The following is a 21954-nucleotide window of genomic DNA, read 5'->3' as shown; positions in this document are numbered from 1 at the left end:
TTAAAAAACTGGCTACTAGATTTAGAGAGAAAGACCAATTACCACCGACTTATTGCCACCCCGAATTAAAGGAAGGCTTTACTACCGTGATTCCCACCCTGAATTAAATATATACTCTGGCTAACTAATTATTTCCCATAATTGGATAGAAAATAATTTTAGGAAACCTACCATTTAATTTTAAATTAAATTATGTAATTTAATAATGAAAATAATTTAAAATATTCCCTAAACTAATTTTAGGAAAGCTGCCATTTAGTTTTAAATTAAATTATGTAACTTAATTATGAAAATAATTTAAAATGTCCCCCTAAATTAATTTTATTAAACCTGCCATTTATTTATTTAAAACTATTGCCACAGGTAGAACCCATAAATAAAAACTCAGATCGAAATGTGACTAGGCTTAGGGCAACTGTCCACGTGTCTTAAAATTCTTTCTGCGTAACTTGATTTTCGAAAATCCGTCGCTTTATCTCTAAATTAATTAACAATAGCCCCTAAACTAATTTTAGGAAAACCCGCTATTTATTTATTCTAAAACTATTTCCACAGATTGACCCCGTAAATAACTAGGGTTTAAATGGGACGAGGCTTAGGGCAACTGTCCACGTGTCTTAAAATTCTTTCTGCGTAACTTGATTTTCGAAAATCCGTCGCTTTATCTCTAAATTAATTAACAATAGCCCCTAAACTAATTTTAGGAAAACCCGCTATTTATTTATTCTAAAACTATTTCCACAGATAGACCCCGTAAATAACTAGGGTTTAAATGGGACGAGGCTTAGGGCAACTGGCCTCGTGTTCTAAAATTCTCTCGGCGGGACCTGATTTCCGAAAATCATTCGCGTTATCTCTAAATTAATTACGTACCCCGTTTAATAGCTAATAATAATAGGCCCTAAACCAATTATTAAGGGATTCTCTCTTTACCAGTGTCTCGTTGTAAAATTTTATTTGTGGTACTTGATTTTTAATAAATAAATAAAATTCACTAACATTTAACACTACCTAATTAATTTAAATGCTTGAAATAAAATAAATAATTTAAGGGGGCATAGTTGAGTTTGGATTATTGTAAAGTTAGGCTTACGGACTGTAAAAGCACGAGGAGGTCAAGCAATGGCTGCCAAATAAGTTGAAGAGCTTCGAATTCAGCTTGCGTCCTCGGGAAAAACGATCAGCGAAATGGCGGAACGATCAAGAATCAACTTCAAAAGCCGGGGTCACGATCAGCTGAGCGTTAAAAGTTTGTCCAAGCGACTTTCCTCGCCGGCTTGCGGGCAACGAATGAACCGGCTGACCCGTAACGATCCACTGAGCGGGAAATGTTTTTCCAAGCGACTTTCCTCGACGGCTTCCAGGCATCAAATGAGCCGGCTGATCCGTAACGATCAACTAAGTAAATTTCCAACGTCAGGGGCGCTAAAAGCTCCTATGCGCGGACTGGGGTGCGCCATATCCCAGGCACGAAATTCAAATAGCTGAACACCGCTAGGCCTACTAAATGAATGAACGCTAGGCCTACTAAATGAATGAACGCTAGGCCTAAATGAATGAAGGCTAGGTATACTGAATGGATAGTCATTACCTATTACCATTAACATGTGCCGTCACAAGTCAATTACCTCAGTGACGCGGTCACGTGATCTGACGCCATAGGACTCATGATATGACGTCATAGGTCACGTGGTCTGACGTCATAGGTCACGTGGTCTGACGTCATAGGTCTCGTGATCTGACGTCATAGGTCAGGTGATATGACGTCATAAGTCAGGTGATCTGACGTCATAGGTCTCGTGGTCTGGCGTCATAGGTCACGTGATATGACGTCATAGGTCAGGTGGTCTGACGTTATAGGTCACGTGATATGACGTCATAGGTCGCGTGATCAGAAGTCATAGGTCACGTGATCTGACGTCATAGGTCACGTGATCTGACGTCATAGGTCACGTGATATGACGTCATAGGTCACGTGACCGGGTTTGATTAATCCGTTCACTATCACACATACACTTATGTAACCAGCACTAGCTAAAGTAAATACTATAAGCATTAGTTTTGTGTGTCACGCTTCAGTCCAATGCACTTCGATAAAATCATTCATTATAACTTTGATACTGTATTCAAAATATTCATTGGATAAATTCAGTCATGCTGACTGTTTATTAAGAGTGTGTCACGTGTCTCACGTCAACATACTCGACTCACGGCTCTACTATGTTGGGAAAGCATTTTAATCATACTCTAATTCATAGGTATGAAGCAAGTTTCTATACCTTAGTCACTAAATATAATTAGTAAGCTTACAACTAAAAATAAATTTATCAGGCAGACTTATAAATATTAATGCAATATTTTATTTCGAAATATATTCCATTTGATACATTCGGATTTATTAAAAATTTGTAATTAAAATACTATTCAAAAGTGTGGTAATCATTAATTATAACTTTGGTTAACGTCATTTATTCTTCTTATTACTTGACGCCATAACTATAATTAATAAGCTTATAAATAGAAATAATTTTATCAAATAACATTTTATAAATATTAATGCAAGTTTTTATTTTGAAATATATTTCATTGATACATTAGATTTTATTAAAATGATTAATAATGAAAATAATAAGAACATTTTTATAAACGTGTAACTTCCGAGTGTTGAGTCCAGGTACTGAAAATAATAAGAAAATTTCTATTATTAACAAATTTTAACGGCTTAGAATTTCCACTTGTGTTCCCATGCTGGGCATTACGGTGGAAAACGAGGTTGTTAGGATGGAAAAACCAAGGTATTTGGTGGCAAAACGTAGCATCATGGAAAAAGACTGCGAGTGAAGAAATTTGTTTTCACGCTATAGGATAGGCAACTCCCTATCTCGAACGACATTATTCTGTATCTACTCTGTTACAACATCGGTTGTCAGCACGTGTAACCTAGCTTTGTGCGTCCTGACAAGGGACGAAAAACTTCAAGATTTTAAGGATTTAAAAATTAAAATATCCGCGAGTTTTTTTAGCTCAAGTACACAGACCTCTAGGCCTTAGTTTCAAATACGTGTAGTAGACTGTAGGCAATTTCACGCGTATTTGAAACTAAGGCCTAGAGGTCCGTGCAATCGAGCTAAAAAACTCGCGTATATTTTGAATCCTGAAGATCCTGAAGAGAAGAGTTTTTACATTTCTGGGCGGATTGGAAAAATCTTTCTTAGTACGCGCCTACTACTTATGAGTAACGTTCCTGCAAATTTTCAGCCTTCTAGGGCAAGAGGTTAACTTACATGTGGCTCGTTGATTATCAGTCAGTCTGTCAGGACTTTGATTTAGAGATAAGTAAATTAGTTCTTCCATGATAGAACTAAACAGAAATATTCATTAATTTGCTTGAACCGGCAAATAATAATGCTTGAACACGAAAGATTTGATTAAACAAAATTTTCTAATAAATAAAAGTTAAACAAGATGGCCCAAGGACTGGGCTCATAGTAGTAGCCACATCGTATCGTACTTAACAGGCGTACATAAAATTTATGTGAATATGCCCTCGATGCGCTACTTTTAACTGTGCTAAAATGATTACCCGTAATCCTTACTTCAATAAATGTACTTATGTTATAATTGTAATAGTGCGACGCAAAGAGAAAAATTGAGTGAGTAGCCCCTCGATGCGCTACCCTTAACATTGCTAAAATGATTACCCGTAAGGCCATTCTAAAAACGAGGTTTTAGTTTTAACAATGCTAAACTGATTACACACAATTAAAGTAACCCTTAATAGAATAACAGAAAGTTTTAGTGATTATCCCCTCGATCATTGAGTTCCCTTTAACAGTGCTAAAATGATTACGTACTTAGCGTTCAATTAATACACGTAGAGAAACTTTTAGTTTACAACATATGCTTTCGCATACTTATCGCATCTTATAAATTTCTAACACGAGAAAGAATTCTGTAAAACACCCAATAATTGTAATATATCCCGGTGCCTTAAGACCATTCTAAAAATAACATCAGTATATATTTCCTTTTGCCTAGATTCTAAATTCTCCTCGATTTCTTACAATGTTGAAATAGGGGAGCGGTATTGAAAGCGTGAAATCGTATTGTCGACGGCGATGACGGGTGAGAGGAATTTTAAAGGGAGAGTATATAGTTTAACCTTATAAGTAGCAGAACGAAAAATATCACCTCACCACAATTCTCTCCCTTTCACTTTCCCATCAATGACTAACGAAAACTTTTATGCAGCCAAAGGCGGGTATACTGGCACGACGGGGACAACAACAACAGGGCAGGTCAAACTAAGAGCCTCACCGTAGATGTACGTCATACGATGTGGCTAAAAATACTTTAACGTACTTTTTCTTACTTGAGAAGTATTACTACTGAAAGCTTATGCAGAGTTGAGAATATGTAAGTCGAGTCCATGGTCTTACCTTTTATGATGGCGGCAGGAGGATGGGGGGGGGGCTGGATGAAGAGAACCGTCCAAACCACGGTCCCCATCTCTTTAGATGGTTACTGAAAGAACATGTAAGGGATCAAAATTAAACACTTGTGCCCGTCTTTTCACAAACTAAATAAAGAAATACATTTTTTTAAATAAATTTTTGGGACCCTTTTACGAACTGAAAGAGCTTACCTTCCTCAATACACAGATATTAATAATCTAGACCTAGATTAGGCGGGAATGCAACTTTCAAATCTAGGAATTCTCTATTGTGAATGTAATATTTTCCTATGCATTTAGCATGTCAATCAGAAGGGTCTTGGCTGTTTTCTCTTTGAAGTGTCTTTGATCAGACGTCCATAACTCTCTTTTTCGAGAGAAGATATATTTAACTAACTGTTACCCGCGGCGTCGCTCGCGTGTAATAAGAGCTTCCATCAAAATGATATAAATAATGGGTAGATTTTTACTGATGACTAATATTTTTGTAGCACCCTAGGAGCGAAGGCACTGGCGCTGCCCGTCAGCCCGTCGGGACATTTTTTATTACTTTTCACGCGGACATTATTCCATAAAGAAGGGTTTTTAAGTTTCTGGCCGCCATTTAAAAAGATGGCAATAAATCGAACCCAATAGACCATTCAGCCCGTCTATAGGTTAAAGGAAACCAGTGTGAAATCGGTTGAAACGCCGCGGACTTTCTTGCATAGAGAAGATTTTTTACATTTCTGGGCGCCATATTTTAAGATGGCGGCGGATTGGAAATATCTTTCTTAGTACGCGCTTTCTACTTATGAATAACGTTCCTGCAAATTTTCAGCCTTCTGGGGTAAGCGGTTTGGGCTGGGTGTTGATTATCAGTCAGTCTGTCAGTCAGGACTTTGATTTATATCAGGGGTGGATTTATTTAGATCTAGATTTATTTTCATTCAACGCTTTTTTTTACCAAGACAGATCCTTGGCGTTGACATTTTTCAGCGCAACCCTGATCCGAAAACCGATCGTCTGATCAAAGAGAAGCCCTTAAAATACGAAGTGTTCTCCTTGAAGGCCGACTGGGAAATGAATGATATTTTAGATACTTGAGCCCTTATAAGTTGCGTGACGTAAACATTTCATTATCTTATTTACATAGTCTTATCTAAAGCCTATTTTTTGTCTACTGTTAAGCAATTTTCACATGTCACGTGATCTGATGGTCCATTTTACCAAATGGCTGACGAGCACGGACCACGGTTCAAATCTGGGCGAGTAAAGATATTTTGCATAAGATGCTAGCTTCTTTGAAATGGCATATCCCATTACAATCACAAAAACCAACCGGAATCAGTTGGAAAAGTAACTGAAATCATTTGGATAATCGACTTTAAACACTTGGAAAATTCAGAACTATCAATTCTCTTAGGCCGTATTTTTAAATTTAAAAGTTTCCCACTTAAACACTATAAACATTTACGTATTTAATCAATATATGTAGGGAGTATTTTGGGATTCAATTTGATAATTTTGAAGAAAGCTTAATATTATGGTGGTGGACAATCTTGTTTTTGGAATATTTGACATCTTAAATTTATTGATGACCCCTTGTATACCCGCGTAAAACCCCCCCAAATACCTAAAAGTGCGATAGGCCCAATTACTTTCCCTAATAATAGAATTTTGTTCGAAAATATTTTGTAGAAGAGTCAGAGCGTTGTACCTACCATTATAAATTGAACAAAAGTATTGAAACAAAGTACTATGTACCATTAAAGAAAATATAATTTATACAACACTTCTAATGAACCATTTAGAAAAGTTGGCTGCCCATGGTTTGAACTCGACACAGTTATGTGGCGTGACATAATAGTTAATTATTCACTTATGGTATTACATATTCTTAAATTCATAGTTTACACGTGTATTCTTAAATAATTCAAAGGAACGAAAAGGGTCTAGGTGAACGGATACATCGAAATAAAAGTCGGAGTTCTAAAATCCTTCCAAGTGCCGAGCCTCCATACAGGGGCAGCATTTTTAATGTATTTCCTATGAGCCCCTGTAAAACTATTACCCGCAATACACCAGTGCACGATATTTATTATAAAATTCGTAACTTCCTTAAATTGAATCCCGTTAACACTTTAACAGTTTTTAATGTCAATTTACATATTCTTTAAGTGTGAAACTACTAATTCATTGCAAATTCTGAGTTTTCCAGGGGTTTAAAGACCATTTTCAAAATTACTTCAATTCAGCAGAACACAACGCAACACTCGCATTCGCCGTAACAGAGAACTATAACTTGTTTTAAATAAAACATAAACTACATTACACACATTGCCAATAACTATTTAACTAATAACAGAAGTTGATTAGACCTGAAGTACCTAGGATCAAATTGGTTCTACAGAAGACTAGCCTGTCCTCTTGCGACCTATACCCCATCCCACCCCAACCTGGTATGAAGTTTCATGAAACACTAGCGGCTTCCCTTTAGTGTACTCTAAATATGAAACATGAGAATTTCGGGTGATGCGTAGGCTTTTTCCACCAAAAATTTTAATTAATCACTTTCTTCTACCTTTCATACAAATTGAACGCGGTTTAGTCCAAAATCCAATAAGAACTGAGATTCATTCAAATTTCATGTTTTATAAAACGGACCATAAAGATACAAAATTGGCGCCTTTTTAAAATAATCTTAAGAGTAAGGACTGACAACCAAAACAGTCAAATTCATTTATAAACCAAGAGAACATTACAGTAAATAACCCGTCAGAAGTAGACAATTTTCAGATAATAAAAATTTTACACTTCCGGCCGTCTAGCCACGACGACGGCATAGTTTACCACCCACGTAATTTTCCCATCTTTCGACTTCTTTGGCGATTTCTTTTTTGCCATCTTTACGAGATCTTTAACGAAAGTGGACCTTTTTGCTTCCGGTACCAAAGACACGGCTTTTTGCATCAACGTTACGACACAATCTAAAAAGAGCAACCTTTTAAAGACAGTGCAGGGAGCCCACTCTTAATTTTAAATTCCTTATAGGAAAAATAGGAGTTTTTTTCCGGAATTATAGGATTTTATAGGAGAAAAAATGTGTTTTTATAGGAAAATATAGGACTAAAAATGCTCTAATATAATACAATTTTGGGCTTAAACTATGTAGAAAAATCCCAAAAAAATAAAAAATAACAAATTGGATTTTACTTTGAAAACTCAGAAGAACTTAATTAAAATATAACATAATATAATATATAAAAAATCCTAAGCGAGCTCCACAATTTCGGTGTCGATTCAAATGTGATCTCGATAAAAAAAGCTAAATTTTGATAAATTTGATGCTAAACTATACGAAAACTGCGACTAAGTCAAAAATATAGGATATCAAAGGAGCTTTCATGAAATTATAGGATAATAAAGGACAGGTTCAAAAATATAGGAATTTATAGGAATTATAGGACCGGTGGGCTCCCTGACAGTGTAAATATGCTTTGACAATCAATTGGTCAAATTATACCTTTATATTCCTCGCTACACGAAAAAGTGTACTTGAATTCGACTAGTTTCGTTTTGAGAACTTCGAGGCCAATTTGCTCAAAGAGAGCCGAATAAACACGATCGGCGTGTGGGTGATGAAACCATAATCGGTTGTAGTTTTGGTCGGTCATGTCAGAAAGAATATCGGGGATGTCCTAGAAGGAACGTATCTCCTTATTGACTGATAGCATAAGTTATGTTCCATAAGTTTGTCACGGGTTACTGAGAGCCAGGGCCGGAAATAAGCACAGGACACTGGACATTGTCCAATAAAATTTTAAAATGTCCCATAATTTTTTCAAAAACTAAGGGGGTCACTGGACGGTTGACCGGTAAATTTTTCCGAAGTTTTCTTATAGCTTGACTATGAAGACGCGACACAATTTTTGCGCAGTCCATTGGACAATGTCCTATAAATTTTCCAGTCAAAGGGGTATCACTGGACACATATCCTATAAGAAATTTTTCTGAGAGCTTGTCATGAAGTGACGTCGATGAAACGTCATAGATTCTAGTGAAGCGACGCCTGGTGAGGCACTATCAAAGGCTTAGTACAGACTAAATAGGGGTAGATGGACTATACAAAAGCGAGTGTTTAGTCAATTCTCGAAGTAGCTCTCAGTAAGTCATTAGCATTACGAAGTATAGGAAGCGTCGTCATACTTATGGAACATATCTTAAAAACTTACGCTGATAGGAATATCCTACCTTAAAATACTTCTTCCAAGTTGAAGAATTAATAACTTTATTAGCAGCCGCGTGTAAATCGGCTGGTTTCGTGGCTGGAACCGCTATAAAACACTTTCCTCCCGGTTTCAAGCACCACATAAGGTTTCTAAGAGCTACGGATTGTTCCCTGGCCCATAAAAGAGCGTGGGATGAAAATATCCAATCAAACTTGCCACCCCATTTCAAATCGAAGGACTTTGAGTCCTCGATATTGACTTCCGCAAAGTCCAGCATCTCATCCGCGAATTTATTAAAAGCAAAGTCAACTGAACCAGGGTCCAAGTCAACCCCCAATATACTCCAGACCTATAACGCTATGAATTAGACCAACTTGACCATTTCTTTAAATTATGATTGAAATACGTGTGGCATTCTATCGGCTAGTTGGCGAGTCGTTTCACCTTTACCACAGCCTACTTCCATGACAGTAGCGTGGTTCCATTCGTAAACGGAGGACATTTCGGTTAAACATTCGGTAATGAGAGTATTTTGCGCGGCGAGAAGATAGCCTTTACTTCCGGCTTGACCTAAAGAACCGGCTAACTCGGCTGACACATTTGATAGGTTACTCAGATTCGACCTTAAGATTCAAAACACAATTGACTATCGGAGCTTTAAAAAATGCAAATGGCCTGCATTATACCTGCTCGAACGTGCAGAAGCGCCAGATAAACTACTTTTACTACCACGTAGGAAAGTCGACAGTGTGGCCATTTTAAATACTGAGGAATCGTATAATAATTCTAAATAATAATTAAATAGCACGGAATATATTCAACTTACATAGAATTCAAGGAACGAACCACCGCCCAAATATTTAGCTTGTTATCAATACAAGATATAAGCAAGGCAAAACGTGGTACGTGACTACGTGGTACTTTCTAATTACGGCAAGAGTGACACTCTCTTGGGTAGTTCCGCATCTTTTTACTCGCGCATCTCTAGCACTAATCCCTCACGGTTTCCTTCAAACCAAGAGCTATATCTGTTTTTCAACAACATACAAGACACGGAAAGACCGTCAGTCTTTCTCCTTGAGGAACAGAGAGGAAATGATTCCCTTGACTTTTTTGTGGGGAATATTTTCTATTTATACTTTCCTACGATAACGCAGGCGCGAGTAGCTGCCATTTATTTTTAAAAAGTATTTAAACGTAGGTGTTATACATCCTAACCTATAAGAGATTCGCTTTGGTAACCCTAGTCTCATCCCATGCAAAAAAACCTCGTGGTTTCTGTTAGTCAGTTTTCCCGCCTTTTTTTAAAATTAGTAATACAACTTATGTCCAGCCCCATTTCAACTTTTCAGACAAAAAGGCGCGAAATTTGTTTTGTAATGACTGGCATTTCTGAACATTTTTCGACGTTGTTTTGAAATTTTAACGTAATACAAGTCAAAATTATATAAAATAGAGTACATATTAGATAAATAAACCCTTCTAAAACGAAGTTAACTATGGAAGAGGTAGATAAAAACCATATAGCACCATTTCAAAACGAAGTACCAGAATTTTGCGTTACTAAACCCTTGGCGAGAAAATCTCCCGAGTTTCTAGATGACTGGCTATTTTTTTTAGCTAAGACAAATTCCGAAAACCAAGTTGAAGATAATGAATTTAAAGTAATTAAAAAAGTGTATTACTTAGCTAAGTCTATATAGGCTATGAATTTGAAAATTTCTATAGGAAAATATCGTCTCGCAAAGCGTCGTCTCTTTAATCTTCAATTTAGTCAAACTTTTTGAAGTAGTAGAGCAAAGAGAAGTTAAATTTCTCGCTGTAGAAATCCTGGATCGTTTCTTGTACCAACATGTGGCGGATTTGCGTTTCGAAGTTTTTGAAAACAATAAGGGTATTTTTTTCAAAGAAAGTCGCGATAATTCCGCTATAATTAAATCTTGAAATTTATTAGATCGTCTTACTTACAAATGGGATGAAGTACAAAAAAGAATAACTAGTCAATTACAGCTTAGAGCTTGTACCGCTGTCCAAGTAGCTAGTAAATTCTTAGATTGTAAAAATGTAAGTCCATTACACCAGAAGTATATAATACTTCTCTTCGAGAGAAGTGTACCGCAAAGCGGGGTAAGTGTAACGTCACTCTTCCCAACATCGGAACATTTAGAGCAAGGTTACAAAACCGAATCACATACACGATAAATAGTTCCCTCATCATTACTCTATTAGCGCTTAAATATTTGGCAAAACGCGCGTGTGCATTTTGTCCCACGTCAAGACAATCAAGGTTTGTGGGATGATTGCTGGGGATTTAGTGCCAAAACATGTATAGAATTCACCTTACGGTGCGATGCCCATTTGTAGTTTGATGATCGAGAAAGCAAACTAAAAGGGTGAGCCTGGGAAGAATGACGTTACATAACTAAAGCATTAAGAGGATACAGATTGTCATCCTTCTTCTCTTATCCCCTTCTGATTACACCCAACAGTATAAATTACACTCTTAACAATTTCCTTAACAGTTCGTACAGGCGACAAACATCAAAAAATGGTTGGAAAGTTGCGGTTATTACTACACCTTGGAAAACATAAAGAGCTCTGAAATGAGGATGATGAAAACGCTCAACTACAAAGTGGGAATCTTAACTCCTTTGTTCTACATTGAATCTCTTCTGGAAATTATAAGCCATAAAGATGAACTAATTAAGCCTGCTGATATCTACCAAGTAGCCAGAGTCGCTCTAGAAGTTTATTATTTCAAGAGAATAGAAATCTACGACGCACTGTATCGTAACTTTACCAACCAACACCAACAAATGGTAATCAATTAAAGGGGTGTTCAACATAAGTTCACATGATATATGTTCCATAAGTTTTTCACTGGTTACTGAGAGCTTGTAGTCAATTCTCGCTTGTCGTTCTCGAACTATCTCTCTGTAAATCTCTAGCATTATGAAGTATAGGTACTTATGGAACATATTTTAAAAACTTATGATGACCTTAACAAAGAGGAGAGAAAGAGGGAGAGAGAGAATCAGTATAGGCGGCCGTCATCCATGCCTGGTGAAAACGGGGGTAAATCTACGGTACACCGCGCGGTGCCTGTGCGCTGCTTTCTCGCGCACAGTTGACGTAGGAGATGACAGAGATAAGGCGAGGAGGTCAATCCCCCCATGCGCAAAGGATGTGCGTCCTAAAACTAAACGTACCCGAAAATTGTTTTTACTACCCCCCCCCTATTTTCCCATTTTTCGGCGGATTTTATGAAGCGCGTTTCTATCTCCCCCTCTCTCTCTCCATCTCCATCTCCCCCCCCTCTCTCTCCATCTCCCTCTCTCTCTCTCTCTCTCTCTCTCCGTCTCTCTCTCTCTCCATCTCTCTCTCTCTCTCTCTCTCTCTCTCTCTCTCTCTCTCTCTCTCTCCTCTTTGACAGGAATAACCAATAAACTCTTTTTAGAATACCGAATCCGTCAGCACGCCTTGTTCTCCCGTGAGAAATTGGGAAACTGATAAGGCCTTTCGAAAAGTAAAAAGCGATTACATGTTAACAGCATCTGCCATACTGACTGTTTCGGCTGGTTACCTAAGCAAATCAATGCAAAATAGAGTGGGGAATACTTTGGCTACTGTTACAAAATATCCTTTATGGTGTATTGAAGTATTTGTGGGAGTTTTGGAGGAATGCTTGATTCCAGCTGCAAATTGGACCGTCGACATTACTCAACAGTTTGTATAAATAATAAACACCCGGTCAAACAAGTTTAAATTAATATATGTTAAAAGTTTAAAAATTAAAACATAGTTAAAGGAAAAGATCAGGTGGTAACATAACGTTAAACCTTAAAAGAACGGGGTTTTTCTTTTTTCTAATTATAAAAGGAAAATTATTAAAAAAAAGAAAAGAAATGATCTCTAACTACAAAAAAATTAGCATTTAATTAGACTTAAAAACGAGGACCACTGCCCGATCCGCCATTGGTTTACTGGCTTCTGCTAAATCGAACCTCTTACGCGCGTGATCGAGTGGGCTATGAGAAGAGGTTCTTGCTAGCAGACGCCACTAAAGCAATGGCGGATGGCGCAGTAGTCCTTGATTGTTTTTAATATTTAATTCCTTTTATATTTACTTAGAAAATGGCTGTTCTTTAAAGCCATAATGTTATCTTACCTTATAATGTACCTTTTCCTTTAAAGAAACTATATTGAAAAATGTTTTTCACACATAAATAATTTAATATTTTATTTGAAAGTTTCATATATTTCATCCGTTACTAGTTGTTACTGTCAAAAAGACTTATAAATAAATTTATATTCAAGCCAAAAAAGCTAATTTTCGTTCACGCGTTGCGTTTCATTTCAAAAACAGTAATTTAATCATTCATAATCTATTTACAATGTCATTGAAGGCAGGCAGATCTAAATTAAACATAAATAGGGGTGTGTGGCTTTAATCTCGAAGAAACTCTCTCTCTCTCTTTCACACACCAAGAAGTGATATCTAGTTTATTAGGGAGAAGGTATAAGTTGCCTAAGTATTCGCTCTCCATAGTCCCAGTCCCCCTTTCAAAATGTAAGGGCTTTTTCTCCTCTCCTCAGTCAGAAAATACGTAGTTTTCGTTATTCGCGTCGCGCTGATTTGAGTTTTCAAGAACCAATGAGATGCTGGTTGTAATTTAGAGGCGGGGATTAACTCCGGACCTACTATACGTTTGGACTGGAGATAAAGCTGGAAATGAGGCGAATTTATACCTTCTCCCTAGTAAACTAGATATCACTTCTTGCACACACCTAAATATTTTCCTCTCTCTCACACACACACCTAAATATTTTATTATGAAGCCAAATCATAGTTGTTTTGAACCTATAAAAAGCTAGTCAGGCATTTCTATGAACATGGCAGGCACAATGGCACGAGGTTCGGACAAAGACCCCAAATTTCTCTTGTAATTGGTTCTTAAACCAGGTTTTCTCACTGGTAAGTTTAAGGTAGACGCGGTGGTGGAAGCGCCTCCTACAACGACTGTCCTTTCTATAATTTCATTTTCGTCACTATGTAAGCTGTAAGAGATATTGCCGTACTCTTGGAGTAAAGGACAAACTCCCAATAAAAACTGGCAGAAATCTTTACGAATTCCAAACCACCCTAAAATGTTTTTAGAAAATTAATTATTAATTAGCTTCCGTATTACCAGGCTAACTTCATCATTTTTTTTTACATTGGTTTCCTCCTTTTGAGCCAAATGACAAAACTATTAATACAACAAACGTAAAATACAAAGGTATAGATGTAACGACAAAGCTCAAACTTCGATCGTTACTGTCCAATTTATTGGAAAGTAATACCTGTAAATTTATTGTTATAAGTTGGGTTTCCTTGGTTTTCGAAAAAACAGGGCTCCCACCAAAATCTCAAAAATAAATAGGGGAAAAAGGGACTTTTCACGATAAAAATAGGGTAAAATAGGGACCTAAATTCTAAAAGTAGGAACCAAAAAGGGACCACTGGTAAAACAAAATGATATCTATTCTGTGAAAATATCACAAACAGTTAGGAACCTATTACTCTTTTCTATTTTTCCGACAAAATAGGATATTATTTCCGACTTTCTTTCGTTTATATTCTTATTCTAAGGGAGCGGTAGGTAAGACTTGATTTCTGGCTCTAATGTATAAGGAACGTTTTTTTTTCGATTAGAAGTAACTATTTTCGTATCATGTTTACTGTTTTTTAAAAAATCCACTGAACTAGAATTTGGACCTTTAAGGGGGTTCGTACAAAATTTTTCGAATGAAATTCCCTGACTTTTCCAGGTTTTCCCTGACTAACTTTAACAATAGCGTACATGGCGAACATATATGAAAACCAGTCTAAATTCAGTCGAATAATTTTTTCACGAGTTGTTATTGTTATAAAAATTAGCCAATTAATTCGTTTAAATTTAACATTAAGTAAATCATAAATAACCGGAGCGAGCGAAGCGAAGCGAGCTCCGTGAATTTGGGGCTCTGGTCAAATCTCAGACAAGACATTTTGAGGTCACCCTTATACTTTTTCTGAGGTTTATAAAAATAGGGTGATTTAAGGACCGAATACCAATTTTAGGGTAGATTAAGGACCTTGTAGGAAAATAGGGACTTTTAGGGACCTGGTGGGAGCCCTGAAAAAAACTTCCTAAACATACCAAAAATACAAGTAGAGGCACTACAATCATACTGTAAGACACTGCTGAATTCATACTAGTTCTACGTTGCTCTGGACTGACTTCTGGCGTACGTAATAAAATACTCGCAAAAATGATTGAATAAAGAACTCCGATGATGGCTAAACACATGATTATCCATAATGGCACAAATACTACCACCCAACTCCAATTGATAAAATCATCCAAACGTAATGCCAGAAATATGAATTGCAATACATTAACAGAGCAGAAAAGCTCCAGCTATGTATGATAAGATTACTCTTTAGTTTTCCAAAAAAATTCAAGATCCGCTTAAAAACTACCTCAAAAGATCGGTCATGTTTAACAGCCCAAATGCAGACTAAAATTGAGATGACTGAGATGAAAATGAGAGGAATAAAGACTAAGATCCATAGGTGACGTCGATTTTCGAGTTTATCGCAGACGAGAAGTTCAAACATAAATAACAGTAGCTGCAGGGCTAAACTGATGAGCATTGCCTTGTATTGAATGTACCCTTCACCTTCTAAACGATGTTGGGGATATCGAAGCCAAGTGTGGCTGCCCACCATTGCTCCTAATATCACCGTGAATTTCCAAATCCATAAGGGCCAAAAGACAGCCCAATAACTCCATTTAATGGACCCATCAAGGCGTAATGCGAGGAGGAAACTAAATATTAACAGGCATAGGTAGACCAGAAATTTGCTGCCCGAAATAAAGGTATCAATTCAACTTTATTATTACCAAGGCTTAGCATCCAAACTGACTTCGAGCAATAAATTATAACAATACCTAGGATTGAAATCCTGGAAAAGGCTCTGCAGGTTCATAACTTCATTTATTTAAGAAATTAAACTACTTACTTAAGCATTCTATTTTAAATACTGCTAAATACGTTTCATAATATTAAAGCCATGATTAACCGGAATAACCTATTCGTAGTAGCAGACATTTTTGATTATTCCATATCCCAATCAGAGCTGTACATAAGTCACTAGGGCATAGCCAAGGTCTGTAAATGCGCAAAAAATTGCACTATTAGGTTGGCTCGTACAGACCCAAAAAAATCTCGGTTTTTCGGAGCTAGGCGCGAGAGGTAGAAATTTCTCAAATCATACGAAACAAGGCGACGCGTACCGCTTGAGGATTGAGAGGGCGAAGTGTCACGTGTGATGAAAGTGGGGAGAGAGAAATCTTTCGCTAAACGGTTAACGGTTCCTGGCCGATACTTTTGGGCGCGAAACGACAAATATCCTCCGCGAGATCTAGAGTCCGAGGCTCCGACAACATAACGGGAGTCGGGTGAGCGAGTCACGGCCCTGGTCGGTAAAAGTTGTTCCGGGTAAATACGCACGAGAATCTCAAGTAAATAATATAATAGTTATTTAAGACTACCATTAATATTATTTTTGGCTTTGAAGCTAACGGCCAGTGACTTTGTTTTGACTATAATTTGTCACGTATTAAAATATCCGGTAAGCCTTGGCTTCGGCTTGGGCACCGGTCGATTTAGCTTGTCATGTTTCACGAGATAGAATAAATGGATTTTATGAAATTTACTGTGCCTATATTTATATTTATTTTTACTCTTATAAACACATTAACCGATCAACTAAAATTCATAATTAAAAAATACTCGCACAAAAATTATTTGTACAACATTTACACTATAACGCTGTTTCTGAAAAGACTGGATGGCTGACAGACATACGTAAGATATTTTATAAGCCCCTCCGTGCTAGCTTTGTACACCAACGCGCTGGTTGTCTGGAATATCGAAAACTCGACGCACGAAAAGCGCGTATGGGCCCCCCTTGGGGCATAGCCATCTCGATCACGCGCTCAACGACGTGAGCACTGAGCAGCCACTTCTTGCGTCGGTGACGTAGATTTAAGTTGTCTGAACTTGTCTCTCCAGTCTCCACTCGGATGCCGGCCTTGCCCCATAAAGATCGATTTAAAGGAATTTAAAAGTTATTAAATCATATTTAAAATGTTTTACGACTCCATTTAAAAAAGCATGGTAAGTTTTACGTCGTATTTTTGAGTTCAATGTCTCTTCAAGGGTTATTACAATCGACATAACCGAGGCTTACGATCTTAATTGAATTTCCAAGAAATAAAGAAAGAACGGATTGAATATAAATCGTGCCACTTGAAATTATTCGCGTTTCATTATCGAGGATACGTTTAATCACACGCTTTAATCTATTCTGAAACTTAGATTATGAATTACTTGCGCGATCTCTACAGCCAGCCATACCCAATTTCATCAGTCACAAAATATAAGGATACCTACGAAAGATCTGATTACTTTAAAATGTGTAGACAATACAAGCCATTTGGTCTAAAAACTATAATAGTGTTGTGCGTAATTGCCCTAATTGTCCTGCCAACGCGTGTACAATCTACTGGAGATTCAGATGCTTCAAACTCTGAAGGTGCTAAAGATGATAATGAGAAATCTTTTGACAAAAATCTTGATCAAGAATCAAGAAAGGTACAATATCCAGACCAGTATGAAGGGGTAAGCTTTGAATTTATATTATATTATATATATTTTATTATAGTCAATACCTATTATTAGTTTTCCCTCCTTTATTTGAATATATTTTATTATAGTCAATACCTATTATTAGTTTTCCCTCCTTTATTTGAATATATTATTATTATTATATATATAACACGCATGACTAATAAATAAAATCTGGTAAAAACACCTGTTAATGTGAGGGGAAAAAAATTTATACCTCTACAGTTTTACCATGGATAAAGAATGCGCGTGCGGAAATTTGTTTTAACGCTATAGGATAGGCAACTCCCTATCTCGAATGACAGCTTATTCTATATATATACTCTGTTACAACATCGGTTGTCAGCACGCGCAAATATATTTCTCTATCGAACGTAGCTTTGTACGTGCTGTCAAGAGACAAAAAACTTCAGGATCTTCAGAATTAAAATATTCGCAGGTTTTTTAGCTCGAGTGCACAGACCTCTAGGCCTTAGTTTCAATTACGTGTAGTAGGCTGTAGGCAATTTCACTGTAGGCGTATTTGAAACTAAGGCCTAGAGGTCCGTGCACTCGAGCTAAAAAACTCGCGGATATTTTAAATCCTGAAGATCCTGAAGTTTTTGTCTCTTGACAGCACGTACAAAGCTAGGTTACATAGAGACCTCGCTTTGCGCGTGCTGACAACCGATGTTGTAACAGAGTATATACAGAATAAGCTGTTGTCCGAGATAGGGAGTTGCCTATCCTATAGCGTGAAAACAAATTTCCTCTCGCGCATTCTTTATCCATGGTTTTACCCTGAAATACGAAATATTCTGAAATAATCATGGAGGGTTTAGTTTCTAAACTAATGCTGGTAAAAATTACCTTAATTGTTCTTATTATATTAATTTTACTACAGGCTGGTGGTGATTTTAAAAAACCTAGTGATATTTTAAAGAAATTCCAAAATGGAAATATGGGTTTCATACACGCCTTTGTGGCATCCCTTTCCGTTATCGTCGTGTCTGAACTAGGGGACAAAACCTTCTTTATAGCAGCTATTATGGCTATGAGGCATCCTAGACTTACAGTTTTCATGGGGGCAGCTTTAGCCCTGTTTTTAATGACTGTTTTATCAGGTAATTAAACTAATTATACTTAAAAAACTACCAAATTTCAACCACCTACGATGTTAATTTTATTAATTTCTCTTTAGCTTTCTTGGGGTTTGCCACAACGGTCATACCCAGAGCTTATACTCATTACATATCAACGGCTTTGTTTTTCTTATTTGGGTTAAAAATGCTCAAAGAAGGTATATAGACCACTTTAATCTTCTCCTAAGACATTAATTAACCTTACCAATTTATTCTAGCGTATTTCATGTCTCCCGATGAAGGTCAAGAAGAGTATGAAGAAGTTCAAAAAACTATTAGCAAAAAAGATGCGGAGGTAATTATTAAATAATTAATGTGAAATGTCCATTTAATTAGAAACTTTATAGGAAGTTTGATAATGTTTTCGGTATTTCTTTGATAGTTTTTTTTTTTATCAATTATGTTTCAAGATAAAGTCCCCCCCCCCCCCCCCGAAATATATAAGTGTCATCTGGCATTTGTCCAATCCAGAGTAAAATTGACAAGCTTTTTTGATTATTAACTAGCAATAAGTGGCTAACCATTAAAATGTTTATACAGGGTTCATACAAACCTGGAAAACCTGGAAAAAAATCAAAGAAATAAATAGTTGACAAAAACCTCAGGGGAATTTATAGAATTTTTAGTAAGATTCAGGGAAATTTGCGTCAAACAGGGGCCGAGTAATTAAGCAAAATGTTCCATAGGGTTAACATTACACTATACTTTGGAGGCTCACAACTCTGGTTATATTAGCGATACGGGGATGTCCTTTGAGTATGTTATAGTCCAATTTATCCCCCATCCAACCATGCTAAAAACTTAGAGCTACGTCAAACAGGGGCCGAGTAATTAAGCAAAATGTTCATAAACATACCCTCCATAGGATTAACATTACACTATACTTTGGAGGCTCATAACTTTGGTTCTATTAGAGATACGGGGATGTCCTTTGAGTATGTTATAGTCCAATTTATCCCCCATCCAACCATACTAAAAACTTACGGCTACGTCAAACAGGGGCCGAGTAATTAAGCAAAATGTTCATAAACATACCACCCTCCATAGGATTAACATTACACTATACTTTGGAGGCTCATAACTTTGGTTCTACTAGAGATAGGGGGATGTCCTTTGAGAATGTTATAGTCCAATTTCCCCCCCCCCCCTCCTTCGTTAACATTTGCTCCATATATCTGGAAAAATATGGGGAAATTCCTGGAAATCTCAGGGAAATTTGTTTCCCAAAAGTTGTATGAACCCTGATATTATAGTTTTGATTATGAATGTTATAAACTAACAGAAATGGAACTGTTCTGTTTATATTTATCTTCCAGGAAGATAAAAAAATGCTTCCTGCTGATGAAGAAACGGGGATAAAAGTTACCAGTGTTTCCGTTATCAGGAGGAAACTGATGGTTTTCTTTTCCCGAGTTTTCTTGGAATCTTTTTCCATGACGTTTTTAGCAGAATGGGGGGATAGATCACAGTTAACTACAATTATATTAGCCGCTCGAGAGGTTTGTATCTATCATCCTTTAGATAAGATTAAGAACCCTGCAATCTCGGAGGTTATTCAAGTTTCTTATAATATTTATTTTTTCTTATCTTTAAAATAAAAAAAAAACTCTAGGATGCGGTAGGTGTTACTATTGGGGCTATACTTGGTCACGCATTATGTACGGGTTTAGCCGTTTTAGGCGGTAGAATGATTGCGCAAAGAATATCAGTTAGAACAGGTAATAAAATCCGCAATCCACCAGTGGTGTGCGAGTCCCGTTTTTTCGGTTTCGAGCCGAGTCCGAGTATCGAAACTAATTTCTTATCGAGTATCGAACCGAGTCTCAAAAATACTTTCGAGTATCGAGTATTTAGATAGGTCAAATTTTGGTTCTTTCGAGTAATTATCGAGTCTCAAATATTGACTTGTCGAGTAGCAATTTTGTAAATTTCTTCAAAATAACTAAGATGTTCAATTATCTTATATCGAACTAGTTCCAAAAGATTGTTAGTGATCAATTAAACATTGAACAATTGATTTTCAAAATAAATGATCATGAACTCATTGTCTGCTATAGTTGTAAGCCTCGGATTCGAGTATTTGTCTGAGTATTTAAGATGTTAAAAAGCTACTCGAATCTGTCTCGAGTATCTCAATGTGTTGTTATCGAGTATCGAGTCGAGTACTCGAACTTAACGAGTACTCGCACACCCCTGCAAACCACTGATAATAAATTGAAACTTCTCCATTTCGGCATTTCCCTGTTTCTAATCTAACACTATTGCTATTGCTATTTCTATTTCAGTAACATTTGTTGGTGCAATTGTTTTTCTAATTTTCGCTGTCACTTCTCTGGTAATGGGACCAGGATCGTGATGAATTTAAAACAAATAATTACGTTGTCTATTTTAAATTATTAAAACTAGGCTTAATACAAGTTAAAAAAACGTACCATAAACAATTTTTTTCCTTCCAAAACTTGGAACATAAGTTTTTGTTTCAAAACCATTGCAGCTGATTTTATCAGTTTGTTAAAATTTTTTTTAAATAAATAAGAATTGATTGTACCAGAAGGCAATTTAATAGAAGTATAAAACTTCCATTATTGTAAAATCATGTAATTTGAAAATTTCAAATTCAATAGGTGTAAAAAATATTTGTCAATTACTCTTATCAAAAGTGGATGAGAGGAAAAGTACGAAAATGGCCAAAAGTCGCGAGTCATCAGAGTTTCGCCGTAGTTGACCGTTTTATTGGCGTAGCTTTACTGGCCCTGTTCACTCCCTTAAAATAGGTCTTGTGTTAATTCGCGGTTACGCGGTTACCGTCGTCTGCTATTGTGTAATAATTTAGCTATAGCGCGAGCAGCTTGCGTCGTGATGCGCGTGATCGAGTGGGTTATGGTTAAACCAAGGAGCATAAATGTCTGAACTACTTTCAGTCGCGAGTTTGCAAATCCATCAGTCACTAGTAAACTAAACAGTTATTGGCGAAACTTTGATGTCCGCGTTTTTTAACACAGGCTCTAAGGTCATTGTCATACTTTCCCTCTCATCCACATTTGCTCTTATCTTAGGTCTATAACATTGTTTTTTTCCATAGTGGTTGGAGTGTGCCATTTTATAAAGATGTTAAATAATATTATTTTCACCCTTATTAATATGTAAAAATTAAATAATGTAATTTAAATTAGGTATAATTAGTTAAAATAACCAAATTTTCGCGTCGCGTCTTTCACCGGGTCCTATATTTTTAGGGCCTTGGTTAATACCTAAATTAGACTTATATTTTAAACGTCCAGCATTTTTAACTACTGCGCGCTTAAAAAGTAAAAAAAAAAAACAAAAAACAAATTGGGACGTTGTAAAAAAAAATGAAATATAAAAGCAACCTAAATAAAGAGTATTTATTTTCCGAAACATATTGCCTTATTTTTAGTTAAGGTCTATTTACAACCCCTCTTTTGCAAGA

At 36.5% G+C, this 21954-nt stretch overlaps 4 protein-coding genes and 1 long non-coding RNA gene across 7 annotated transcripts in view; 2 read left to right on the top strand and 3 right to left on the bottom strand.

The window, feature by feature from the left end:
- Positions 1–3112: 3112 nt before the first annotated feature.
- The window catches only part of LOC149602601 (uncharacterized), a 37637-nt gene continuing 18795 nt past the window's right edge, over positions 3113–21954 (bottom strand). The window contains exon 5 of the long non-coding RNA XR_016377846.1: positions 3113–4524. This is a non-coding gene — a long non-coding RNA (uncharacterized LOC149602601). The remainder of the gene's footprint in view (positions 4525–21954) is intronic.
- On the bottom strand, positions 7163–11964 carry LOC149602605 (uncharacterized). Of its 3 annotated transcripts, XM_089860838.1 has the most exons (7): positions 10350–11964; positions 9491–9692; positions 9351–9429; positions 9071–9287; positions 8687–9013; positions 7959–8133; positions 7163–7422 (listed from the first exon to the last, which is right to left on the bottom strand). In XM_089860838.1, the coding sequence occupies exons 3-7, from the start codon at positions 9419–9421 to the stop codon at positions 7244–7246; spliced, it is 969 nt and encodes a 322-aa protein (XP_089716964.1). In that variant the 5' UTR covers positions 9422–9429; positions 9491–9692; positions 10350–11964; the 3' UTR covers positions 7163–7243. The 3 variants fall into 3 exon arrangements, with proteins under 3 accessions (XP_089716964.1, XP_089716963.1, XP_089716965.1); XM_089860837.1 differs by lacking the exon at positions 10350–11964 and having other exon boundaries at positions 9491–9782; XM_089860839.1 differs by lacking the exon at positions 10350–11964 and having other exon boundaries at positions 9351–9782.
- Positions 10164–12400, top strand: LOC149602604 (cyclin N-terminal domain-containing protein 1-like). Its single transcript, XM_089860814.1, has 5 exons — positions 10164–10328; positions 10393–10558; positions 10619–10728; positions 11187–11483; positions 12122–12400. Exons 1-5 carry the CDS (start codon positions 10164–10166, stop codon positions 12398–12400), a joined length of 1017 nt encoding a protein of 338 aa, XP_089716940.1.
- On the bottom strand, positions 12877–15846 carry LOC149602603 (transmembrane protein 185A). Its single transcript, XM_089860860.1, has 5 exons — positions 15642–15846; positions 15170–15554; positions 14847–15107; positions 13881–14007; positions 12877–13807 (listed from the first exon to the last, which is right to left on the bottom strand). Exons 1-5 carry the CDS (start codon positions 15677–15679, stop codon positions 13536–13538), a joined length of 1083 nt encoding a protein of 360 aa, XP_089716986.1. The 5' UTR covers positions 15680–15846; the 3' UTR covers positions 12877–13535.
- LOC149602602 (putative divalent cation/proton antiporter TMEM165) lies at positions 16721–21902 on the top strand. The gene is made up of 8 exons (XM_089860861.1): positions 16721–16872; positions 17074–17376; positions 18266–18485; positions 18563–18661; positions 18722–18798; positions 19820–20002; positions 20116–20221; positions 20789–21902. Exons 1-8 carry the CDS (start codon positions 16870–16872, stop codon positions 20857–20859), a joined length of 1062 nt encoding a protein of 353 aa, XP_089716987.1. The 5' UTR covers positions 16721–16869; the 3' UTR covers positions 20860–21902.

Source organism: Phalangium opilio, unplaced genomic scaffold, assembly GCF_054372755.1.
Source record: "Phalangium opilio isolate 3A_F unplaced genomic scaffold, DU_Popi_V2 ptg000354l_1, whole genome shotgun sequence".
Taxonomy (NCBI): domain Eukaryota; kingdom Metazoa; phylum Arthropoda; class Arachnida; order Opiliones; family Phalangiidae; genus Phalangium; species Phalangium opilio.
The sequence above is the reverse complement of the archived record's forward strand: the minus strand, read 5'-3'. Positions and strand labels throughout refer to the sequence as shown.